The sequence below is a fragment of the Mastigoproctus giganteus genome, chromosome 9, assembly GCF_048544385.1.
Source record: "Mastigoproctus giganteus isolate SK-2022 chromosome 9, ASM4854438v1, whole genome shotgun sequence".
Classification (NCBI taxonomy): domain Eukaryota; kingdom Metazoa; phylum Arthropoda; class Arachnida; order Uropygi; family Thelyphonidae; genus Mastigoproctus; species Mastigoproctus giganteus.
In genome coordinates this window covers 84,969,230-84,993,726 of record NC_143583.1, presented here as the reverse complement: position 1 = coordinate 84,993,726, position 24,497 = coordinate 84,969,230, and the positions used below count along the sequence as shown (strand labels likewise).

Genomic DNA, 24,497 nt, shown 5'->3' with positions numbered 1-24,497 from the left:
GTCTCTTTAACTTTTCAACTATAAATGGCATATGAAGGCATGAAATTATTAGGAATATTAATGAAATTATCATAAGAATCTGGGATGATCCAGATTCTTATGGTAATTTAGGCCGGAGAAGATTTGGACTGGAGAAGCAATAACTTCCAAATCCATAAGGGAGCAGCTAAACAAGCAATGGGCAACTATTATTGGCCAATCAGTTAAGTTCTATATGGCCACTGACTTTCTGTAGCTTTAGTGCAAAATCCTTTGCATTATAGTTACAGATCATGGTAGATATTTTTGACTCTGGTTTGCCTTTAATGCCATCCTCTAAAAGGAATAATTTTTCGAAATAATTATTTTGCATATTGCTAATCTTTTGAAGATATTTCTATTGTGTCTATGCTATTATTTATATAAAATAAAATAACTGCCATTTAATAATTTCAGTTTTGTTGAGTATGTGTTTCTGTTTTTTTTTTTTTTTTTAGATGCTTACGAAAATGCAAAATTTTTGTGTGACCAGTATTATTTAGCTAGTCCAGAATTCATTCTAGAGGAGCACAATGGTATGTCTATTTAAACTTTTATGTATTAATTTATATATAAAATGAGATAAGTAGTACCATCTGCTTTTTGCTGTTTCATTCACTTTTCAAATGACCTCTGGGAATGGACTATCATTTTTTTTAACTTTGCATTCCAGTATGTGTTGGTGGATAATATATGTTGAAATCTATGCAGGCCTTAGAAAAATGTGCCTGTTGTTTGCTAATACACTCATTTACCTTAATCCATTTAATTCCAAATTTTACAGAAATAGAATATATATATATTTTTTTTTTTTTGCATAAAATTTATTATGCAAAATTCAGCTTTAGTCAAAGTGTGTTACTTCACTGTGATAGTATTAAAAAAAAAAAAAAAAAAAAAAAAAAAAGACTTGGAAATCAGAATTATAGTTCTTACTAAATATTTTTTAGTTTTCAATAACATATGCGGCACCTCCATAGCCAGGTGGGAAGGAGCAGCAGTGCGTAGCACACGCTTCTTGATTAGACCGGGGTTCGAGCCCATCACCACCAAATACGGAGGATGCGGAAAGGTCAGGGAATGACCACCGCATATCCCAGAGCAATTTGGGGCCTTAGTTGCTAATGCTCCTAAAAACCAAATAACAAACAAACAAACAATCAATAACATATGCTACTAAAGGTTACCATATTTGCATGTTTTGTGCTTGTTTATATAAAAAAAATTATACAGTTGAAGCTCTTTATAGTGACTCCAAAGGGAAATAAAAAACAGAAAAAGACAGTTATTGAAGGGACATTATATCGATAGTTCATAAAATCGGCAAAAGAAAAAAGAAAGGTTTGAGCATATAATATAATTGTACATTTTGCATTGATTTGTCAGTGTAGTAAGATTAAATTATGTATGTACAGTAATTACTATATACACATAATTTATAAATTAGTCTTGCATGTTCTGTCAAAATATGACTGCCCATTTATTTTAGCAATCAACTGTTCCTTCCAACCTGGTGGTATGTGTGTGCTGGTGAGAACTGGTGATATTGCGGGTTCATTGCACATACTTCATATGAAGTACTTGATTGACATGGGCAAGGAAAGTGATCTGACAGACTTTGAAAATTGTATGATTGTTGGGTACAAGTTGAAGGTTGGAAGTATTATGGAAACTGCAAATCTTGTGAGCTGTAGTTAAGGTGTTCTGATAGTGGTTGGATAATGGACAGAGCAGCAGTCACCAAACCATTGGTGGTCGCCTGTGCCTCATTGATGGCTATGGGGAATATAGGCTGCACCACATTGTGCAAGCCGATAGATAGAAAACAATAGAATGGTTGACCATGGACTTTAACCAGGGGATGACCAGTAGTGTTTCCAAGACCACGATCCAATGAACCCTCCTCCTCCTCCTCCTCTGTATAGGCCACCCCAACGCCAACAATGTTTAAAGTTTGAATGTGAACAGCATCAGTAGACCATTGATGACTGGGGGGAAAAAAGTTGCCTTCTCCGAGTCGCATATCTTGCTATTCCATGTGGATGGAGGGTATGGCAACAAACTGTAGGGAGGAATCGCTCCTGTGCCCTGATCCAACAAAAACAGACAGGTTGTGGCATTGTTTGGTATTGGGGGTGTTTTCCTGGGAATTTCTTGGAACATTCATGCTCCTTGACTCCACTTTGAATGCTACAAGCTACCTAACCATTGTGGCTGACCAGGTGCACCCCTTCATCGTGACTAGCTTCCCAGATGGTAAAGGTGTGTTCCAGCACGACAGTACATAAATACATTGCTGGTATTGTTTAAGAGTGGTTCACCAAAAACAAAAGTGACTTCCAGCTACCTTGGTGCTAAATTTGCCAGATATGAATTCCATCGAACACCTCCTCTCTGGGATTATGTTGTATCGACAGATCTGGTATCAGCATTTTCTATCATGGATTGTTGCAGTGCTATGGGATACAATCCTGATGACATGGTACAGCATATCTCCTGCAATGTTCAGAGGCCTTATGGAGTCCATGGTGGCAAGAGGAGGACATACTGACTATTAAGTAGGTATGTGGTCATAATGTTTTGACTGGACAATATATATCAAGCCCTGCCATGGACATGGGAATTTATTTCATAGTTTAAAAGTCTGTTAAAATGTGGTGTTGCATTGTCAGAACATGTTTTAAAAGAGTTATGAAGGTCTGTGATAGTGATTAATTTATTTTCACAGTTAGGCTGTGCTTAAAAAAAAAACATGCATGTTCTAGTCTTTGATGAGCATCCTTCAGTGAAACTTCTTGCTCAACTACAGTAAGTTTCTCTGCGATGAGTTCCTCTTCACTCGTGCCAAATCCTGAAACATGCAATGTCAGCATCCACTTTGGTCTAGTCTTTGAAACGTTTTCCTCTAAGTTTAAGCAATGACACACATCCTCAAATATTTATTCACTATTATTGGAATGTTCTTTGTGATTAATAGGCAAAGATGCTGCAAATCTTTAAATACATTGCCTGAAGCATGTTGATTTTGCATTGCTTTGCTTTAGAGACACAGCAGAATTTTGTTTAATAGCTTTTCAAAGTGGCAGTCCATTCAGTTGGCAATGAGGGGTGCAGTTATTCACAAACAAATTTTTGAAAGGCAATCAATGACAAGTCTTAAATTTCTTGCAGCATCTGTCGAAAGACTCTGTCTTCAATATTCATTTGATGTGCGAACAATTCAGCCTTAGGTTTTTAATAGATTTTTGTCTGAGGGAGCATGGTGAACAGCATATTGCTAGGGATACCGAACTGTTTAGCAATGTTGGTCTTAGAATGCACACTTATCTACAGTTTTTAAAATCTTGATTTTGTCTGTGATGGTGAAGCTACCCACTTTGTTGGAGCCATACTTATAAAACAAGACAACAGTCTCTACATACTGTGTAATGAAATGAAAGGAACTTGTGGTCAGAGTTAATTTAATTGCACCAACAAGCATAGAATATTGCCAATACATAATTTCTCATAGTCAGCCTCCAAGTTCATCATTAGCTTCAATGTTCTTCCATTTTGAAATGTGAATATTGTAATAGAAAAGTAAAAAAAAGAGTGGTGGAAAATGTTTGGTTTTTACAGAGAATTCATTCATCATTCAGGGTCATTATAATGAGGATGTGAAATAGCATTTTACATTTACAGCAAACCCCTGCTATTCGCGGTATCTGTATTCGCGGTTTCGCGTATTCGCGATCGCCGATTTAATATAAAATGAAACCTGAAAAAATGTGAATTTTAAAGCGCCGTGAATATTTTCCGCCATAAAAAACATGGGCGTGGCTAAAATTATCTTTCTCGGTCAAAACAGCGCTCAGTGGGTGGGGGGAGATGGGTGAAAAAATCGCGAGCGTGGATGTTTCTCGGTAATCCTTGTTCAGTATGTGTTAGTCATGGAAGGTTTCGTCATTTGCTTTTAATTTATATGCTTATAAACTGAATAAATTTATCAATTTATAAATTGAGATGCTTACAAAAATGATAAATCTACCGTTTTGCAGTGTAAAACAGACTTTTTCGAGTGTGTTAACGGAAGAAAGTGACTTTATTGTGGACAAGTTCTTTCTAACCCCTACAAAAATATGGCTACGAATAAAAAGAGAAATGTGGAAATATCAAAGAAGGTGATAACATTAGCGAATAAAATTGAGTTATTAGACAAAATTTCTAATGGTGAAAGTGTCTCCTCAGTAGCAAAACATTATAAAATCAATGAGTCAACGGTACGATCAATCAAGAAATCGGAAGAAAAAATCCGCCGTAGTGTCCGTGAAAACGCGCTAATTACTTCAAAAATTTGCTCTGTAACTCGTGATGTTAAATTAGAAAAAATGGAAAAGGCTTTAAATCTGTGGATAGAAGACCGAACTCGAAATAAAATTCCGTTAAGTTCACTCATCATTCGCGAAAAGGCAAAACTCCTCTATCAACACTTTAGCGAAACTGGTGATAGCACTGGCGGGATGTTTTTTTTTTTTTTTTCGCTAGCAAAGGCGCTGGTTTGAAATTTCTAATAAATATTACATTTAATATTAAATTGTTTCTTATTTTCATTTCGATGCTATATGCTTGCATTTCACTATGTACTGTCTATGTACATGTCATATTATGAAGCTACATATAATACATACATAGACAAAATTTTAGACTAGTTTTTCTTATATATTTCATACTTTGGAACGGAACCCCTTTATTACTATGGGAGCCATAACTCAGTATTAGCGTTTTCGGTATTCGCGAATTTCTCAGGAACGTAACCCCCGCGAATAGCGGGGGTTTACTGTATTATGAAAGTTAATGGAAAATCAGCTAAGATGTACCATATGGTTGTTTTATATTAAAAAGATGGTTACTATAAAAAGAGCTTTGACTGTACTTGTTTGATTATTTTAATTTATATTTATAGTGATTATATTAAAGTTTCCTATTCATCTGTTTACTTAGTGTTTAGAAGAATTTTATTATAATTCACTGTGATATTCCAATAATTGTTAATGTTTGGAAGTAAACCATAATAGGTGATTGGCACCGTCTAGTCAGTGTTTATGTTGTTCACAGCAAAAACATTGTGACGGAGGTCAGCCATGCCATGATAAACAATATTAAAGTGGATTTTACTATTTCATTGAGATGGTTTAAACCTTCATTGTTGATTCAATTAAGACTGCAGTTGTTTTTGGTGTGTTCTTTATCAGCATGCTTTATATATGCTGTCCATCACTCACAAAGTTTTTCAGCACACCCATTCAGAATTTACACTGGTATATATTCTGGGAAAGAAAATGACAATGCCAACAGCTATATGGAAAGCAAAAATGTTATGGATTGAATCTGTAATAACAGTGAATCACTAAATATGATTGCCATGTTTGTTTAAAAGAATCTTTCCTTTTGCAAAGTCTCATTAAAAATACACTTTCTTTTCTTGCCCTTCATTTTGACTCTAGAAGAAAATTTTATGGATAATTAAAAAAATATTTGGCATCATAATCATCTTGTATTACAGTCAGTCAAGTTTGTTATTGCCACAATTGTGCTGAATATTTTTGCATACAGTATGATATTTGTGTGCTTTCTGATTAGCATTCCACTTGTGTTACACACATATGTACATTCCTTGAGTCTTGGATTCTGTCTTTTTTTCTTTTTTTTTTGTAGCTCTCAATCTTTTGAATTTTTCTGAACATATTTTCATAGTAATACTTAGACTTGATTTTATTCATTTACTATTTTCCAAATAGTGGAATTTGAGACATAATGGTTTATGGTAGCAGTATCTTTGAAACTGGAACTGTCTCAAAAAACTGTATTGTTGGTTGCCATACCTCCATCAGAACTTTTTTTTTGTTTTTTATAAATGAAAGCTTATGTTTATAAAAGTTGTTTGGATGTTACTTTTGCTGCTTGGTCCATTTGTTATAGACCTATTGTTTAAAATTGTCAAGAACTTTATAATTACATTTTTACTTTTATTAGATGAGTTTTGGAGAATGAAATTTATTTAACTTTCACTTTATTGTGTATTTTGAAATTGTTTTGGATAGTTATTAATTGATATTCTTCTTACTAGCTATTGAACCAAGTGGACCTGTTACCCTTGTGTACATTCCTTCACATCTGTATCATATATTATTTGAGTTGTTCAAGGTAAGTATAGTACATCTATTTTGGAAGAGCTTTTATAAAAAATTAAATTATAAATTGGGGGAAAAAAAAAAAAAAAGATATACTGGACTTATTTATCTCAAATATTTAAAACTTGAAGAAAATACTGGATTAAAAAATGCTAAATTTCCAGACCCTAATATCACTTGTAATAATAATACACAGAATTTGGACTTCATAATATCTTACCTGACACTAGCTTCTACAATTACTCCTCTGAATCTGTTAAAATACATTGGTAACACAAATTGTCAGAATTGAATTTCCAAAATATATATCAACGATATACTGCTTAATAAAGCATTTTGAAATCTTCTTAATAAATTATATGACAACAGTTTCCCTATTGATTTTGTCAAATAATATGAATAAACTTTATTCTTAAAGTTTTTAAATTCAAAATCAATTGTTCAAGGATTGGTTGGTTGAGGATGGGAAAATTGTAGAAGTGTCTTCTAAATTGCTTGTGATTATATTAATTATCTTTGTTCATGAAAAAGCTGTGATTTTTAAAGATGTTTAAATGATGTGCTGTTCTGCCAATATAATCATATGCTGTTGTGTGTATCAGCATATCCATTTTACCACTAATTGTTGCTGTTGTACATTGCTCACTTAGATTTTTAAAAGGAATTCTTTATAACTAGAGAAGCTTGGGTAATAATGAATTGTGCTTGCCTTTCTTTATAGGAGTTCCTTTTTTATATTTCTGTTTTTAGGAAGGTTAGAAATTTTCAGTCACAACATGTTATCATTGTGAGCTCATTGTCAATACTACTTTAAGTTGGCTCCATTTCCTTCAGCCTCAAACCAGAAGTTTGATAACATAACATATACAATGAGAGTACCAGATGTTAGGACAAGTTTGAGAAGTAAACAGTTGTGTTAAATTTGAGAGTGTGAGTACAGATTTTTATGTGGTGTTTTGTATGATCTCCAATCACTATTTCTTCAAGCAAGTGAAGAAGGTTATGTTTATTTTGTGCTCTGTGATCTTGCTATACTGTATTGAGCTTCTTATCAGAAATTAAGTTGTTTATTTATAGGCAATACCAAAATCTTAGCAGTCTGTTTCATATGGCTACAAGGAAAATGTTTCTATAATTAGAAGTGTGTAAATCAAATTGCTTTAACTTCGTTAAATTTTAATTGCACTAAAACATACACCAGCAAGAGTAAATAAATCTGTCTTGTACTCTTGATAGCACACATATGAGAGGAAAGATAATCAACAGAATACGGAGGTAACATTTTTAGTTTATTAATATCTTTGAATTGAGGATTCCTTGAATAGAGTTATTGCATCCTGAAAGTTATGGAATTCATTTGATTTAAGATTGAAACCTGCAAGTATTAAACTCGCAGCATATTAATTGTTGAAGAAAACTGTTTAAGTGGAACATTAGAAATCATTTGGAAGTTAACTATTGCAAATGCAGATTTTTTTTTTTTTTTTTAGATAAACAAGAAGCAATGCTTTTGTTTAAGAATTCATGAATTAAGAATTTAAGATTCAGAATAACATTCATGTGGTAAGCTATGTGAATTTCATTCTAAATCAACAGATCTGTGCTATAATATTATTTTATATTTGTAATATTGATTTGATTCAATAATATTTAATTGAGAATTTGAATATACTGATTTTGTATTTATTTATTTTTGACAAAAGCTTTCCTACATCAAGCCATTTATTTCATATTTTAATTAGTTATATGGGTTAATTGGTTTATATATATATATAGAGAGAGTATTCAATGCAGCTCTATAAAGGTAATGTTTAAATAGTTGCATATGGAAAAGGTATACGGTTGATGAAATTGTTTCAGTGAATGCAAAATTAATAAATAGGTATGACAGATGCACCTAATAGTGCAAAGCAGCGTTAAAGGATGCAAGAGTAAATATAAGTTGTATTAATATATTGAATTAAATATGCATAAATGGATGTGATAGTTATACAAAGTGCCAGCAACTAGCAGGGTGAGGAAAGTAGAAAAAGAAGTGTAGTAGATTTATGAAAGGTGAAAGGGTGTTAAAATCCTAGAGGTTATGATAAATTAAGAAAAAGTATGGGCTGAATTATCAAGCCAATATAAAGTGGGGGGAACTGTAAAGGAAATTAGTACATCAAAATAATAATAAAATGAAAATGTTATCGTTGTCATCAGATATGGGGGGAACATATTTAAAAAAATGGTCGAATATAGGTAATGCAAATATGTATTATCTGATGTCAGCAGAAATAATTATTGACATGATCAGGTATTTCATCAGGAGACTACACCTGGCCATGTATCAGGAACTGCATTTCTATACTATTCCATAGTAGTAGAAGAAAAGTGAATGGCCAAAACAAGTCATGATAAAGAAATTAGCACTTTCTAATACAGTATGGACAAGGAAGTCCCAGCGCAGCGTAATTTATTGAGGTATAAGTAATTTAGTTAAAATAGAAAAATGTTAAAGTGAATATGTAGAATTTATTGTAGGATTTAATTTTGTGCAGATAAGAAATCAATTTAGAACAACCAAATGAAATAAGAGTGAGGTATTAAATTGAGGAAGGGGAAGGGAAAAAGGAATATTTTAAATAAATAAAGAGGAAAAATAGCGATAGAAGTAGGATAGTAGGAACGTTCGTTTCACCCTCTTATTGCACTAATAGTTCAACAAATGGTAAGAAGTTAGAAATAGACAGCAGAAAGATAAAAAAGCATAGAAAAAGTAATTAAAAGGCACTAAGCTTGCTGGGGTTGTGAGGCCCAACCTTATAGTAACAGCATTGGCATTTGTAAGTGTTAGTATAAAAGGAAGCTAATACCAAAAGCTTGTATAGAAATATGTCAAACATTCTGATAAAATGAATCTAAACCAAAAGTAAAATAAGAAAGTGAACATGTATGATACCTGGAATATTACAAGTAATGCGAAGTGAAAACCAGTCTGGTTGGGAGTTTAAAGGTGTATAGGCTATAATGCAATTTGGTTGGAAAAAAGGCGGGGATATGAAGTGCATCAATTCAGTAGCGTAGCTGAATGCAAGCAGGTTTCAACCAAATGAACAATATATTTACATGTTAGAGCAATTTATAGCAGCAAAGCGGACTTAATAGTAAGCAGCGTCAAAATTCAAAAAATCACTGAAGTAGTGATCTCTATATCGTATTTAGAATACAAGTTCATGGAGATAATTTATAATAAGCGTTGGAAAAAGTGAGAGGCTTGATTGGAATAGTAAAGCTTTAAAAGTAATAAAGTCATACACAATTAAACATTACTGTTAATGTTGTGTCAAAAACTATGTCATGTTATGTCATAACATATGGTTTTTGTGCTGTGTTCTTTTAATATTGGATCCTTTTAACTACACCATTTTAGGATCTCAAGTCACCATGTTACTTTTCCTTTGACTTAAATCAGTTATTTTTCCTTGTATGTACCGGCATGCAAATTTGAATAGATTATCAATTTATTTATATCAAAATATTTAAGATTCTTATTTTCTTTCTCTGATACGTTTAATATTCAGCTTATTATATTTTGGTCTTGGCGCATTATAGCCTTAGTAGCTAATGCGCCAATAAAACCAAAACAAACAAACAAACAAACAAGCTTATTATAACGTAACACTATCTTTTGATCTATGTGTATGTGGTTTTTGACACAACATTAATGGTAATGTTTAATTGTGTATGACTTTATTACTTTTAAAGCTAATACTATTGCAATTGCATCTTTCGCTTTTTCCAACGCTTATTATAAATTATCTCCATGCACTTGTATTCTAAATAAGACTATAGAGGTCACTACATTCCCACTTTTTTGAATTTCCACGCTGCTTACTATTAAGTCTGCTTCTCTGCTATATATAAATTGCTCTATCATGTAAATATATTGTTCATTTGGTTGAAACCTGCTTACATTCAGCTACTCTACTGAATTGATGTACTTCATCTCCCTGCCTTTTTTCCTACCAGACCGGTTTTCACTTCACATTACTTGTAATATTCCAGGTATTGTACGTGTTCATATTCTTGTTTTACTTTCGGTTTCATTTTATCGGCGTGTTTGACTTATATTTCTATACAAGCTTTTGGTATTAGTTCCCTTTTATACTAACGCTTACAAATGCCAAAGCCCTTACTATAAGGTTGGGCCTCACGGCCCCAGCAAGCTTAGTGTCTTTTAATTACTTTTTCTATGCTTTTTATCTTTCTGCTGTCTATTTCTAATTTCTTCTCGTTCGTTGAACTATTAGTGCAATACAAGGATGAAACGAACTTTCCTACTTCTATCGCTATTTTTCCTCTTTATTTATTTAAAATATTCCTTTTCCCCTTCTCCTTCCTCAATTTAATACCTCATCCTTATACCATTTGCTTGTTCTAAATTTATTTCCTATCTACAAAAAATTAAATCCTACAATAAATTCTACATATTCACTTTAACATTTTTCTATTTTAACTAAATTACTTATGCCTCAATAAATTACACTGCATTGGGACTACCTTGTCCATACTGTATTAGAAAGTGCTAATTTCTTTATCATGACTTGTTTTGGCCATTCACTTTTCTTCTACTACTATGGACAAGTATAGAAATGCAGTTTCTGATAGATGGTCAGATGTAGTCCTCCGATGAAATACCTGATCATGTATCAATAATTATTTCTGCTGACATCAGATCATGCATTACCTACATTCGACCATTTTCTAAATATGTTCCCCCCATATATATCTGATGACAGCTATAATATTTTCATTTTAATTTTTATTTCCATTTTATTTGCATTATATTATTAATTTGATGTACTAATTTTTCTTTACATTCCCCCACTTTATATTGGCTTGGTAATTCAGCCCATACTTTTCTTAATTTATCATAACCTCTAGAATTTTAACGTTCTTTCACTTTTCATAAATCTGCTACACTTCTTTTTCTATTTTGCTCACCCTGCTGGTTGCTGGCACTTTGTATAACTATCACATCCATTTATGTATATTTAATTCAGTATATTAATACAACTTTTTAATACAACTTTATATATATATATATATATATATATATATATATATATATATATATATATATATATATATATAAATAATAATAAAGTAATAGAAAAGATGTAGGAAAGCAGAAAGTGATAAGACAGAGTTATAATAGAATAAGTTATGGCTCAGGGACACTGCTATCGCAAAAAGTACCCTACAGCCATAATGTCTATAAGATAAATGAACAAATTTATTTAGTGCAGAATATAATATATGATAAAAGGTAGAAGCAAAGAAAGTACAGTGTACCCTGGTAGCGAAAGGCTGTGTGAACGAAGTAGGGGGGGGTAAAGAATTCAGTAAGGGTAATAATTGAAAGAATATGTACCAAGTGAAAATTTGAACAAACGACCAAGGAGGAAATACATTGCCAAGTCTTTCATAATTTTTGTGTCTTCGTCAGAGGTCATCCACCAAAATTATGAAAAAATATAGCAATGCTCTTACTTCTGTTTCCGACATGTTCTGTATGCCAAAGCACGTGTAAGGGAACACGTGGTAAAATAATTTTGATAGGTAAAAAGTTAAAATTAATTATGATAGGTAAAAAGTTAAAATTAATTATGATAGGTAAAAAGTTAAAATTAATTATGATAGGTAAAAAGTTATTATGATAGGTACTTTTAACTTTTAACTTTTTACCTATCATAATTACTTTTTACCTATCATAATTAATTTTAACTTTTTACCTATCATAATTAATTTTAACTTTTTACCTATCAAAATTATTTTACCACGTGTTCCCTTACACGTGCTTTGGCATACAGAACATGTCGGAAACAGAAGTAAGAGCATTGCTATATTTTTTCATAATTTTGGTGGATGACCTCTGACGAAGACACAAAAATTATGAAAGACTTGGCAATGTATTTCCTCCTTGGTCGTTTGTTCAAATTTTCACTTGGTACATATTCTTTCAATTATTACCCTTACTGAATTCTTTACCCCCCCCCCTACTTCGTTCACACAGCCTTTCGCTACCAGGGTACACTGTACTTTCTTTGCTTCTACCTTTTATCATATATTATATTCTGCACTAAATAAATTTGTTCATTTATCTTATATATATATATAAATGTGTATGTGTGTACAAGGTTGTTAAAATTAAAGTATCCCCATGTAGAGGCTCTGGAATGAGTTCTAAGGCTCGTACTGAAGAGAAATTTGGACAACAGGTACAATAAAGAATGCACTTGCCATTTATTGGTGAAAATAAAATTAGTTACAAAATTTGTCACTATATGGCACTGTTGCAATACAAAAATCACTTGAACAGCGCTACAGTTGTCAGTGTGTCCTCCATTTTGGTCAACAACAGTTTCCATTTGAAGAACAGCATTTTCTACAGCAGAACGTAATATGTAAACTGCAATACCCAGCACATGACATCTAACCTTGTCCTTCAGATCTGCCAGAGTTTGACATCCTTCCTGATACACCTGGTTCTTCAAAAAACCCTACAACCAAAAGTCACATGTGGGGTGGCACACCATCTTGCATGAATATGGTATTCTGAAGGCACCCACGTTGTTTCAGCCCTGGGATTGCGAAATTTGCCGACATTTCATAATATCGCTGTCCAGTGACGGAACAGATGCAGGGTCCAGTCGGTGTTACCTGTTCAAAAAAAATATGGCCCAATTATGAATGTGGCCATAAATCCACACCGCACTGTCACTTTTGGAGAATGCAACAGGACCCCTTGGATAACTCAAGGGTTTTCTGTTGCTCAAATGCGACAGTTGTGCATATTAACTTTTCCATTTAAGCAGAAGTGGGCTTCCATCACTCCAAAGGATGTTCCATGGCCAAGTGATATCCACTGTCATTTGCACCAGAAACTGAAGTGCATATGTGAAACGAACATCTGCATCACCATGCTTTAGCTGCTGTAGCATGTGCATCTTGTAAGGATAGTACTGCAACCCCTGACGCATTACTAGCCTTACAGTGGAATACGGCATGTCCACTTCACGAGAAACAGCTGGCACACTTGCACTACCACATGGAGATTGACTTGATAAATCCACGACAGCCATAGCCACATCTTCAACACGAGAGGAGTTCACTCGTTTTTGACCTCTACCTGGTTGAACATCAAGATTTCCTGTCACTTCAGATTTTGCAATCATTTTGCGGACAGCACAAACAGTCATAGGTCCACGCCTTATGCACTTCTGGTGTCGGAATTCTCTGACAGCCACAGCTGCATTGTTGCCGTTCTGATAGTACAGCTTCACTAATAGTGCCTTTTCTTGCAACGTTGTTGACATTGCCGCTGTAGGGCAGGCAAACATCTACTCTGATTTTGAAGAGACTGCTTTGCTTTTATACAGTACAATAGAGCCGAGTAGTGGTGCTGTGGTAATAACTTACAATTATGCAAATAACATAACTAAGATAGTTACGCACCATACAGTGACAAATTTTGTAACTAATTTTTTTTTTCCCCAATAAATGGCGAGCGCATTGTTTATTGTACTTGTTTTCCAAATTTCTCTGCAGTACGAGCCTTAGAACTTGCTCCAGAGCCCTCTACATAGGTACACTTTAATTTTAACAACCCTGTGTATATATATATATGTATGTATGTATGTATGTATGTAGAAGAGTAGTAGTTAGCGAGCTCTGTGCATGTGGAGCTGTATAGTTGTATATTCACATTCAAGTTTTCCACTCAAAGAAAAAAAAAAAAAAAAAGATGCATGCTTTTAATCTTAAATGATTCATATGTTATAGATTGCTTTTGTCTTATTTAATTGTTTCTTGAAGGTACAATTATTACATTTTGTAATCCTTTTATTACAATTTGTCAGAAATAAATTTTATTTTAATCTACTGTTCTACTTTTATATCAGGAGGCATCCTTACATCTTTCTCAGATGTACATATAACAAGATATAACAAGACATATTTAAATTGAAAAAGGATGGCTGCAGGATAGATATTTGAAAATTTGGCTTTCAGTCAGACTAATTGTGATTATTGGAACAAACTTAAATCTGGTGTGTTGTTGGAAGTAAGTGGTATACATGAATTTAAGAAAGGATTACACAAAAATTATTAGAAGAGATGAGCAAATGGGGTGTAGGTAGGATTTTTTTTTTTTTTTTAACTGACTCTATATAAACTTGTTTCTCTGTATCATTTGCCAGTATTAACACTGAATACTGATATTCTGCATGTTGAATGCATGGCTGCATTCAACATGCAGCCATGTTACTGGCGCCTCCGTAGCCACATGGGAAGGAGCAGCAGTGGTAGCACACGCTTCTTGATTAGACCGGGGTTCAAGCCCATCACTACCAAATACAGAGGATGCGGAAAGGTCAGGGAATGACCACCGCATATCCCGGAGCAATATGGCCTTAGTTGCTAATGCTCCTAAAAAAAAACACACACACCATGTTACTAATAATAGTAATGATGAATGATTCAAATAAGCAAGCTTATACATCATCAACCAAAAAAAAAAAAAACTTCCTGCATCACCTGCCCATCTCTTCTAATAATTTGTTTAATTTACCCTTAAATGTACGCAAACTACCCATTTTTACAACACCAGGGGGAAGTTTATTCCAACAATTAACTACCCTCTGGCTGAAGCAAATTTCCACATATCTATCCTGAAACCATCCTTCTTCAATTTAAATTTTTCTCCTTCTGTGTGTGTTGTCTGAGCAACAGTAAGGATGATATCAATATTTAGCTTACTTAATCCATTCAAGGTCTTGAATACCTCAATCAGATCTCCTCAGAGGTGCCTAGTTTCCAAATGCTAAATTTGAAGAACTGAGTACCCTTTTGTTCCTGTCACTAATCTTGTTGCTCTTCTCTGCACCCATTCCAACAGATCCATATCATTTCATAAAATGAGACTTCCAGACCTGTATTCAGAACTCAAGGTGTGGCCTAACCATTGTCTTATGCAATGGAGATAAGATAATCACCTCCTTTTCCCTGCTGGAAAAATTGCTGTATATCATTGACCAAACCTCATGAGCTGTCTGTCCTAGCAGCACATCTGCACTGCATCAAAGAGCTTGATGTCTGACTGAAAAATTATCCCTCCTCCCAGGTCTTTTTTGATACAGAATGTTATCTTGTTATACAGAATGTTATACAGAATGTTATGTTATCTGTTACCTTGAGTTTGGTTACACACAGTTGGCATGTTATTCTGGAATTGCCACTACTCATATGTAGTATGTGCATTTGTTAGTGTTAAATTTCATTTGCAACTTCTCAGCTCATTTGCCTAATTTTTCAAGATCTTGTTGAAGTAACATACCCTGATTGCTATCATTATCCACTCTGCTAACTGTTATCTGCAGACTTAGACATTAAGCCTGATATGTCTTAATCAGTATCATTAATAATTAATAAAAACAGTAATGGGACCAGCACCAGCCCCTGAATAACTCTGCTAATGTCTGTAGTCCAAGAATAGCAGTGTCCATTAATAACTACACAGTGTCTTCTGCTACTCAACCATGCCTTTCATAGTAATAACTTGTCCCTAATGGCAAGCTTCTCCAATTTTTATAGCAGTCTTTTATGTGGAACAGCATCAGTTGATGTGAAATCTAAGTGTATGATGTCAACATTATTTTTTCCATCCCACTTTTTTTTTCTTTTTTTTTTTCATGGTATTCAATCAGATTGGTCAGAGAAGATCACCTCTTAACAAATCCATGCTGTAATTGTCCTGCATTACTTTAACTAGAGACTCGATTATTTTCCATAAACAGAAGTTAAATTTGCAGGTCTCTAATTACTCACTTCACTCTTTGATCCCATCTCCCATGAATGGGGGAAACATCTGCATGTCTCTAATCCATAAGGACCTTCCCTAAATCCAAGGATACCATCATAATTATGGCGCCGACCGGGCTAGCCGAGTGGGTAAAGTACCTGCCCGGCAACCCAAAGGTCGCGGGTTCGATTCCCGCCTCGGGCTTGGATCACTGTACTGCAAGAACCTTTGGAGGTGCAATATGGCCACAGAAGCCGATGCGCCAACAACTACCAAATCAAAAAAAAAAAAAAAAAAAAAAAAATAATTATGGCTCAAGGTCTGCTCACCTCTTTTGCTGCTTCTGTTAATATGACTGGATTGATCCCATTTACTTCAGCCATTTTTACATTTAGCACAATTTCCTTCCCACTTTCCTCTCATTTGTCACAAAATCATTTTAGCTCCCTGTTAGAATTTGATATACTTCTGGCATCTCTATACTTAAAAAAACATTCTTCATGTGTGAATGTATGTGCGAAATATCTGTTAAGTTTGTCAGCAACCTGAAAAGATTATCAACAGTAATACCATTCATATCTAGTGACCAATTTGATTCATCCCGTTTCTTCTAGCTTTAACCTAGGTGAAGAATTTTTTGCTAATTTTGTTTGCCAGAGACTTATCACAGTCATTCTTAGGGTTGCCTAAGAATGACATTTGTATCTTGATTACAGACTAATTTATACTTATTTTGTATCCCTGCTAATAAAATGATAGAATTTTGTTAAAATTTTTCCAACTGGTTTGACAAGCAATTTTTTTTTTGCTTGTGATGCATTCTTAATTGCAGAAAGGGTGTCATTTCTGTTTTTACGATCTTTAAGTAAAGATTTGGCAACAGCAAACATATGGCATCTTTGAAAATAGTGCCATCCAAAAATGAATAATTTTTGGGTCTTGGCTTAATATTTACTTGCAAAAAATATTTATTTACAAAAATTAAAAAAAGATGCTCTGAATGTGCATCTTTTTTTTTTTTTTTTTTTGCACATTTTTTTTTGTTTTGTTTAAAAAAAAGTTCTGTTACATAAGTATAATGTAACAAAGCATTTTTTTTTTTTAATGTTGACTTAAATGACGACTTAAGACTGGGAAGTTCTTTCACTCATAGCAATCTTTTAAATGAACATTTATTTTGCAATCTTTATGAACAGCTATTAATATGCTTTTCCATGTTTGATCTTATTTGGTTGAGAAAACAAGAAAAACTTTTTTCTTTTTATTTTTTCTTTTTTTTCTTTCATTCAAATTTTAAAAAATCTTCCCATCCTTCTTGGAAATGTCTCTTGTTTTTAGATGACTTTGCTTTTTATGACATGCATTTGGGAGAATTTTTATTTAAGTTTTTTTATGCAAATTTAACAAAATATTAAATGTATGAACAAATAACCACCATAAAACATGGATAGCACTTTCCAATGGATTGTGAATATGTCATCAGTCTGATTTGTGTGTGGGAAGATGAGGTGCTAGTTATTTTCCAGCCTACAGCACTACTCGACAACATTCTGATGCATGTGTTATCTTCTGTAATTGGTGTAAGTATACGTTATGTTTAGCAAAGAAACATTTTATGTTTTATGCTGTCTAATGACAGGGTGAATAAATTAAGAACTGTCATAACCTTACAGTTAAGTTTTATTCAAAATGATATTTTGTCTTGCCCATCTGACTTAACAAATTTGCTTCAAGCATTATGGGCTACTAGGAGTCTCCAGACTATCAGTTGGGCATCTGCTTTCTGGTATATCATCAACAGATGCCATTTTATATTTCTTACAGTTAATGGACAGGAGTTCTAAGTTCTGTAGAACTTATTATACCATTTGAATGTAACCAAAGTATAATAATATATTATACAAAAAAAAAAAAAAAAAAATCTGCACTAATTGCAGTTCTTTCATAAATAAAAAAATTGCTTAATCTTGGCTATAAAGAAGTGAAAGTGAAGTTTAAATGTTTAGGTATTATCTTTGTTGAATTAGCTTTTTTTTTTTTTTTTTCCCCATGCAAGTTCTTTGAGATAACTTGAACGTTCACTTTTACGATATTGAAGGCTTCATATAATTTAACTTAAATTGGTTATTCACCACAAAAAAAATTCTATCAATCAATTTCTGGCTAACTCATTTTCAGCAAAAATTTGGCTTAAATTATTCACTATGATTATAGATATTGCATTCTTTTAATATGGGACTTAGTAATATGAATTGATATTTAAATAATATAAAAGTGCTTTGATGTTTCTATGTATATATTTAAGAATTTTTTCAAAAAGAAAAAAAAAATTATCTTTCAGAATGCAATGCGAGCAGTTGTTGAATATCATAAAACTGAAAGTGACTATCCTCCAATTCACGTATTGGTAGTAAAAGGCAAAGAAGATCTAACAGTCAAGGTCAGTTTTTATCTTTTTTATTAATCTTGGTCAGTGTATAAGTACAGTTTATGCACCACATGATTTGATTCAAATCCATTTGATACTACAAGATATGGTAAATATTCTTGCAGCTCTATTTGTAAACTCCTCTGACCGAGTATATTTTCCTTTCAAGAATAGGTATAAATTTGTATCAACATCCTTATTCATTATAAATAAGAGATGTGACTATTCTGTATAAATCAAAAACAATAAGGAGTGGCACAGTCTCTACATTCAAATTAAAGTTTGACAGTAGTAGTCCTATGAAAGTGTCTTTAATTGTTTCATTACCTGGAAAGATATTAGATATTGTAATACAAAAGTTTGTACATCTTGTAATGGTAACAATTGATCAAATAAATTGAAGAAAGTTGGATTACTTGAATGATTAAAAGATAAAAATAATATTGACAAAGTTATTAAATTCACCTGAAAATTGCTGTAATTAAATGACCTAGACATTTCCAAGATTTCTTTTTATCTTCATTGGAAGGGCAAAAAAATGTAAAGGAGGGAATATATAATGATTAATTACAAAACAACTATTAGGTTTTAAACTTGAATAATATTGCGGGCTCAAGATTTGCAGGCTTGAATAATATTGCAGATATACAGATAAGATGCATGATCATAAGATGCATGATGCATCTTATCTGTAAAACTAACAGATAAGATGATAATAGTATTATCAACGATCGCCAGTATGGATTCCGTCAGTGTCGATCCACTGGTGATATTCTGGCTTATGTTACCCATTTATGGACAAATTCAATGGAAAAGTTTGGTGAAACACAAGCAGTTGCTCTTGACATCTCAAAGGCTTTCGATCGTGTTTGGCATAAAGGTCTTCTAAACAAACTTCCATCTTATGGTTTGCCAACTGTTTTTTGTAATTGGTTATCCAGTTTTCTCTCTGACTGCTCACTGAGAGTGATGATAGATGGCTCTCTGTCTTCTAACTTTTCCACTAATGCTGGTTTTCCCCCAAGATTCAGTTCTTTCCCCTCACTCTTTTCCTCTTGTATAATAATGACCTGCTTTGATTGACTGGAAATCCTATCCATAGTTTTGCCAATGATAGCACATTGCATTCCACTTTCCAGTTTAAGAAACTTTGCCCTGCTCAATCAGCTTCAACTTCTCGAATATCTGCTACCAATTCCTTAAATGCTGATCTCCAGGTAATTCTCCAGTGGGGCAAAGACAACTTAGTTGATTTCAATCCTTCTAAAATTCAGTTTTGTCTTATCTCGCAAAAAGGATTCTTCTGCTCCTATGCTTATCTTTGGTGACACTCCAATTTCTAGGCAAGATGATATAACCCTGACTTCTAATCTCTCTTGGTACAAGCACATTACAAATATTGCTTCCTCTGCACCTAAAAAACTTGGTTTTCTCTTTCGGTGTCGCCATTACTTTTTCTTCCAAACAGCTGTTCACTCTGTGCAAATCGCAAATCTGCCCTACCATGGAATATTGTTCCCACATCTGGGGCGGTGTCCCCCAAACTTCTCTCTGGCTTCTAGATTCCATTCAGAAAAGGGCAGTTAGGTTAATTAATGACTCATCTCTAACAGAGTCTCTCCACTTTGTCTCATAGACATACTGTTTCTGCTGCATGCCTTTTCTACATACTTCCATGGGCACTGTTCTTCTGAATTGGCTTCTATAATTCCCACTCTCTCTTTCAAAACAGTCTGAGCACGTGCTGCCAACATCCATTTACTGTTCAACTTCAAACTCACAGAACCAACTTTTCATCTTCCTTGTTTATTCATTCAACTGCCGTTTTCTGGAACAACCTTCCTTCATACGTATTTCCTGAAAATTACAGTCTACAGAAGTTTAAGTCTAATGTTAACAAATATCTTCTTTCGTCTTCTGAACCTCCAACCCAAGCATGGTACTAAGTACTATAGGTTCTAATACCTCTCGTGTTTGGGGTTTTCATAAAAAAAAAAAAACTAACAAATTATTTAATTTATTAATTAGTTAAAACTAATGAATTAGTGAAAGAGAACAAAATATTAAATTTCATGAAAATCCACCTACTGGGAGTCGTTATTACATGCAGATAAATGGACAAAGAAAGAATAATTGCTAATTTCTACTAGTCTGATTTTAATGAAATTTAGGATGACTCAACAAATCTTTTTGTAAGGCCCAAATATCAAATTTCATTAAAATCTATCCATAGGAACCAAGTTATATGTGCAGATGGATGGACGTGGCAAAGACAATAGGTGCATTATGTATATATGCTAACAAGGCTAAAATTGCTGGTATGAGCAACTTTTTGAATGTGAGTCTTGAAGTGCCAGCATACTATAACGTTGAAGTACTACAAAATGGTCTGCAGTGAGCTGCTTAAGTGCCAGATACCTTTTTTAAGATAAATTATCTGACTTCAACTGATGCTAGAATAACCAAGTAATTGGCCTGGATTTTCTATGGATAAATATTGCATATTGGAGTCATTAAGACATTAGGTTATATTAACATTGGTTCTAATACGTTGACTCATTCAAACTTTAAAATCCCTTTATGCTTTCAGCTAGTGGAAGTTTTGCCCTATACATCTGTGCTTGCATCTACCCAGATCAGTGTATCAGAAAATATACAGCTTGCTTGAGAGGCAAACTATCACTTTACCATGGATATTATCAGCAGTTTTTACTGCTGCCTACTTCAGCCCTTTGAGGAAGTTCAAAGAAGCATTTTACATTAGATGGCTCCGAAATTTTGGCCTATCAAATGAAAGGAACAGACATAAATAAACGTGGTATCACATTTGGAGAAAAAAATTTATCAGTCAAAAGTCCAGGCATACCTGATTAGTGCTGTTTTGTTATAGTGCTCTTCAAACTTGGGAAATTCGTTTTTTACTAGAAATGACAAAAATTCATACACTATGTAATGTAATAACAATGATGTTATATTTTTATTGACTGGTTAAGTTTTCTTTATTCATAACAAAGTCAAATACATACATATACAAAAAGCTATTAATATTAACATTTTCGTCAATTTCTGATTTTAAAATTTCCAGTTGTTCAAGTGAGTCCAATTGGTTGCCGTTAACTATAACGTGGCAGTGGGTTAAGGCCGAAACAATTGAATCCATTCATGTAGCCAATCAGAGCACTTCACACATACATACATATGTAGTACGTGCTCACAGCCAATCAATATTCTCCTCTCCAGCTCTTACCTCAAGTTCTGCCATGATTACCTGTGTACACATGCTTATTTAGGCATAAATTTTTTTTTTTTATGTTTATTACCCATCATGTCTGTAAAGTGGCCTACAACTTCAAGTATTAATAATGCATCTAAGGTGCTGAGGAAAAGCATTTCTTTGAATGTAAAACTGCAATGTTGAGGCAATTGGAAGTTGTGAGCATCAGGTGGATGTGGGGTATCACTTTGAACTTGGTTACATCTACGGCTAGAGCAATTATCAAAAATGCAAAAAAGATAAGGCATCAGCAACAATGATCTTGAAGTTTTCTGCAACAAGGGTGACTCATTCAAGGAGCTGCGAGTCCATTTTCTTGAAGAAATGGAAAGATGGCTTGGTGTTTAGGTGGAGGACCGAACACAATGGAATATGCCCGTATATCAACTGATAATAATAGAAAGGCAAGGAGTATCTTCAGATACCATCAGGAAGAAGAAGATACAGCAGAAGTTAGTTTGATAGACTCAAGCAGTGTACTAACTTCCACAGCATTCATATTTCTGGTGGCACCTCCGTAGCCAGGTGGGCAGGAGCAGCAGTGCGTAGCACATGCTTCTTGACTAGACCGGGGTTCGAGCCCGTGACCACCAAATACGGAGGATGCAGAAAGGTCAGGGAATGACCACCACATATCCCCTGGAGCAATATGGCCTTAGTTGATAATGCTCCTAAAAACCAAATAACAACAACAACATATCTCTGATGATGCTGCTAGTGTGAACACAAAGGCATCCCAGGAATTTCCCATGACTCTGAAAGCCGTCATTGAGCTTGCCAACTACCCTCCCAAGGTTGTCTTCAGTGTTGATGAAACGGGCCTTTTTTGGAAAAGAATGCCATCTCGTACTTTTACCTCCTTCACTCCCAGATGAGAAATGTGTATCTGGATTCAAGGTTGGAAAAGGCAGATTAACTCTCTTACTAGGGGAAATGCTTCAGGTGACTTTAAGGTAAAGGCGATACTTGTGAATCATTCAGAAACACCATAAGCTGCGAAAATATTTTCAAAATCACATTTTCTAGTTATTTGGAAATCAAATAAGAATGCTTGGGTGACAACTGATGTTTTTCAGCAGTAGTTTTATTTTTCATATTTTTGCCCTGCAGTAAAGCAAGTTGTGAAGAGCACAACTTTGGACCAAGGGCATTGTTGGTGCTTGATAATGCCCCTGGCCACCCCGAGAATCTAGATCCCTATCAGAGTTGCATTCCCTTAGAATTGGTTTACCTTCCACCCAACTCCACTTCATTACTCCAACCAGTGGATCAACAGGTCATATTGAATTTTAAGGCCTATTACCTTCACCACACATTGAGACAGCTCATAGAGGAAACAGATGGGATAAACAGTCCATTAGGCAATTTTCGAAAAAATACAGTGTTATGAATGCTCTAAACCAGCAGTTATCAATCTTTTTTAATACTTGTATCACCAAAACCAAAATTGAAAAATTTCTGTACCACTCATTAAAATATCTATTTGTATTAAGAGGAAAGTCAAGAATATTCATATAATAAGGCTATGTTATAAATTATACATATTTGTATTTTATTTTTAATGCAAAAATTGAACAAACTAAATGACAATTATTTTCTCCAAGAAAATTTTTTAAAGTTGGTAGGAAACTTAAGACCTTTTTATCCAAGTCTTTGATGATTAACTCAAGTTTTTTTTTTATTGTTGCTTGTCATTAACAGTGAAAAGAGTCACATTTGGTTCTTGTAAAGTTAAATTCAGATCATTAAGTCTTCCAAAAATATCAGCCAAATATGCTAATCTAGCCAACCATAATTCATCAAAGAAATAGTCTTTTAATTCACATTTTGAATCGCAAAGGAAAACTTGCATTTCCGATCAAAATTCAAAAAGATAATTTAAAACTTTACCTCTGGACAACCATCTAACTTTGCAATGCAGTAGTAGTTTTTCATGGTCCCTCCCTATCCCTTGGCATAAAATTTTGAATATTTGCAAATTTAGTGCAAGGGATTTAATAAAATTAGCAATCTTAACCGACTAATCTAAAACAGTTTTCAGTTCTTCAGGTATTGCTTTTGCAACCGAGGCTTTAGGGTGAATACTACAGTGAGTAAACAGCTTCAGGAATGACTTTCTTTATTGTAGCTACAACATTGCTATGCTTTCCTGTTAAAGCCCAAGCTCCATCAGTACACACGCCAATGCAATTCTTCCAAAGAATATTATGTTCCGTCATAAAATTGTCCAATTTTTTAAATATTTCATTTGCAGTTGCTTTATTAGATCCTTACGCGGACCTTTACTAAATCCTCAATGCTGCACAGTAATTAAATAAAGCAACAATGCGTACTGACAGCAACACAGCGTACTGCCATGTAAGAGTTTTTTCCAGGAAGGAATAAAAAACAATGTGAGATAAGACTGTCATGAATTTAAGCTTTCTGAGAAATATATAGCTATCTGCTCAGAGGTTGAACAAGCAAAATATTTGAAAATCAGCACGATTTGTGAACTCCTGTTAGATTGAAAAAAGATAGGTAAAACCTGTAATAATTTACCTTTAGAGGGGAAAATTTTTAATGTTTTATTTTTCATAGTTGCATAAATTTAAAAAATTCAATTATTCATTTACACCAATTCTTTTTCCACGTACCACCAGTTGAGAAACGCTGCTCTAAACAATATCACAGCAACCTGGCATGAAGTGTGGAAGAAGCTGTGGTCAGAAGCGCTGTATAGGATGTGACAAAGAATCAGTCATCAAAAACATTGAACTGGCC

At 33.7% G+C, this 24,497-nt stretch overlaps 1 protein-coding gene across 1 annotated transcript in view; it reads left to right on the top strand.

Annotated features, from left to right (window-relative positions):
* The window catches only part of LOC150080513 (pyruvate dehydrogenase (acetyl-transferring) kinase, mitochondrial-like), a 111,950-nt gene that overhangs the window by 71,132 nt on the left and 16,321 nt on the right, over positions 1–24,497 (top strand). The window contains exons 6-8 of the mRNA XM_090381932.1: positions 477–554; positions 6,125–6,201; positions 18,374–18,472. Of these exons, the coding sequence (XP_090238058.1) occupies positions 477–554; positions 6,125–6,201; positions 18,374–18,472 (254 nt within the window). The remainder of the gene's footprint in view (positions 1–476; positions 555–6,124; positions 6,202–18,373; positions 18,473–24,497) is intronic.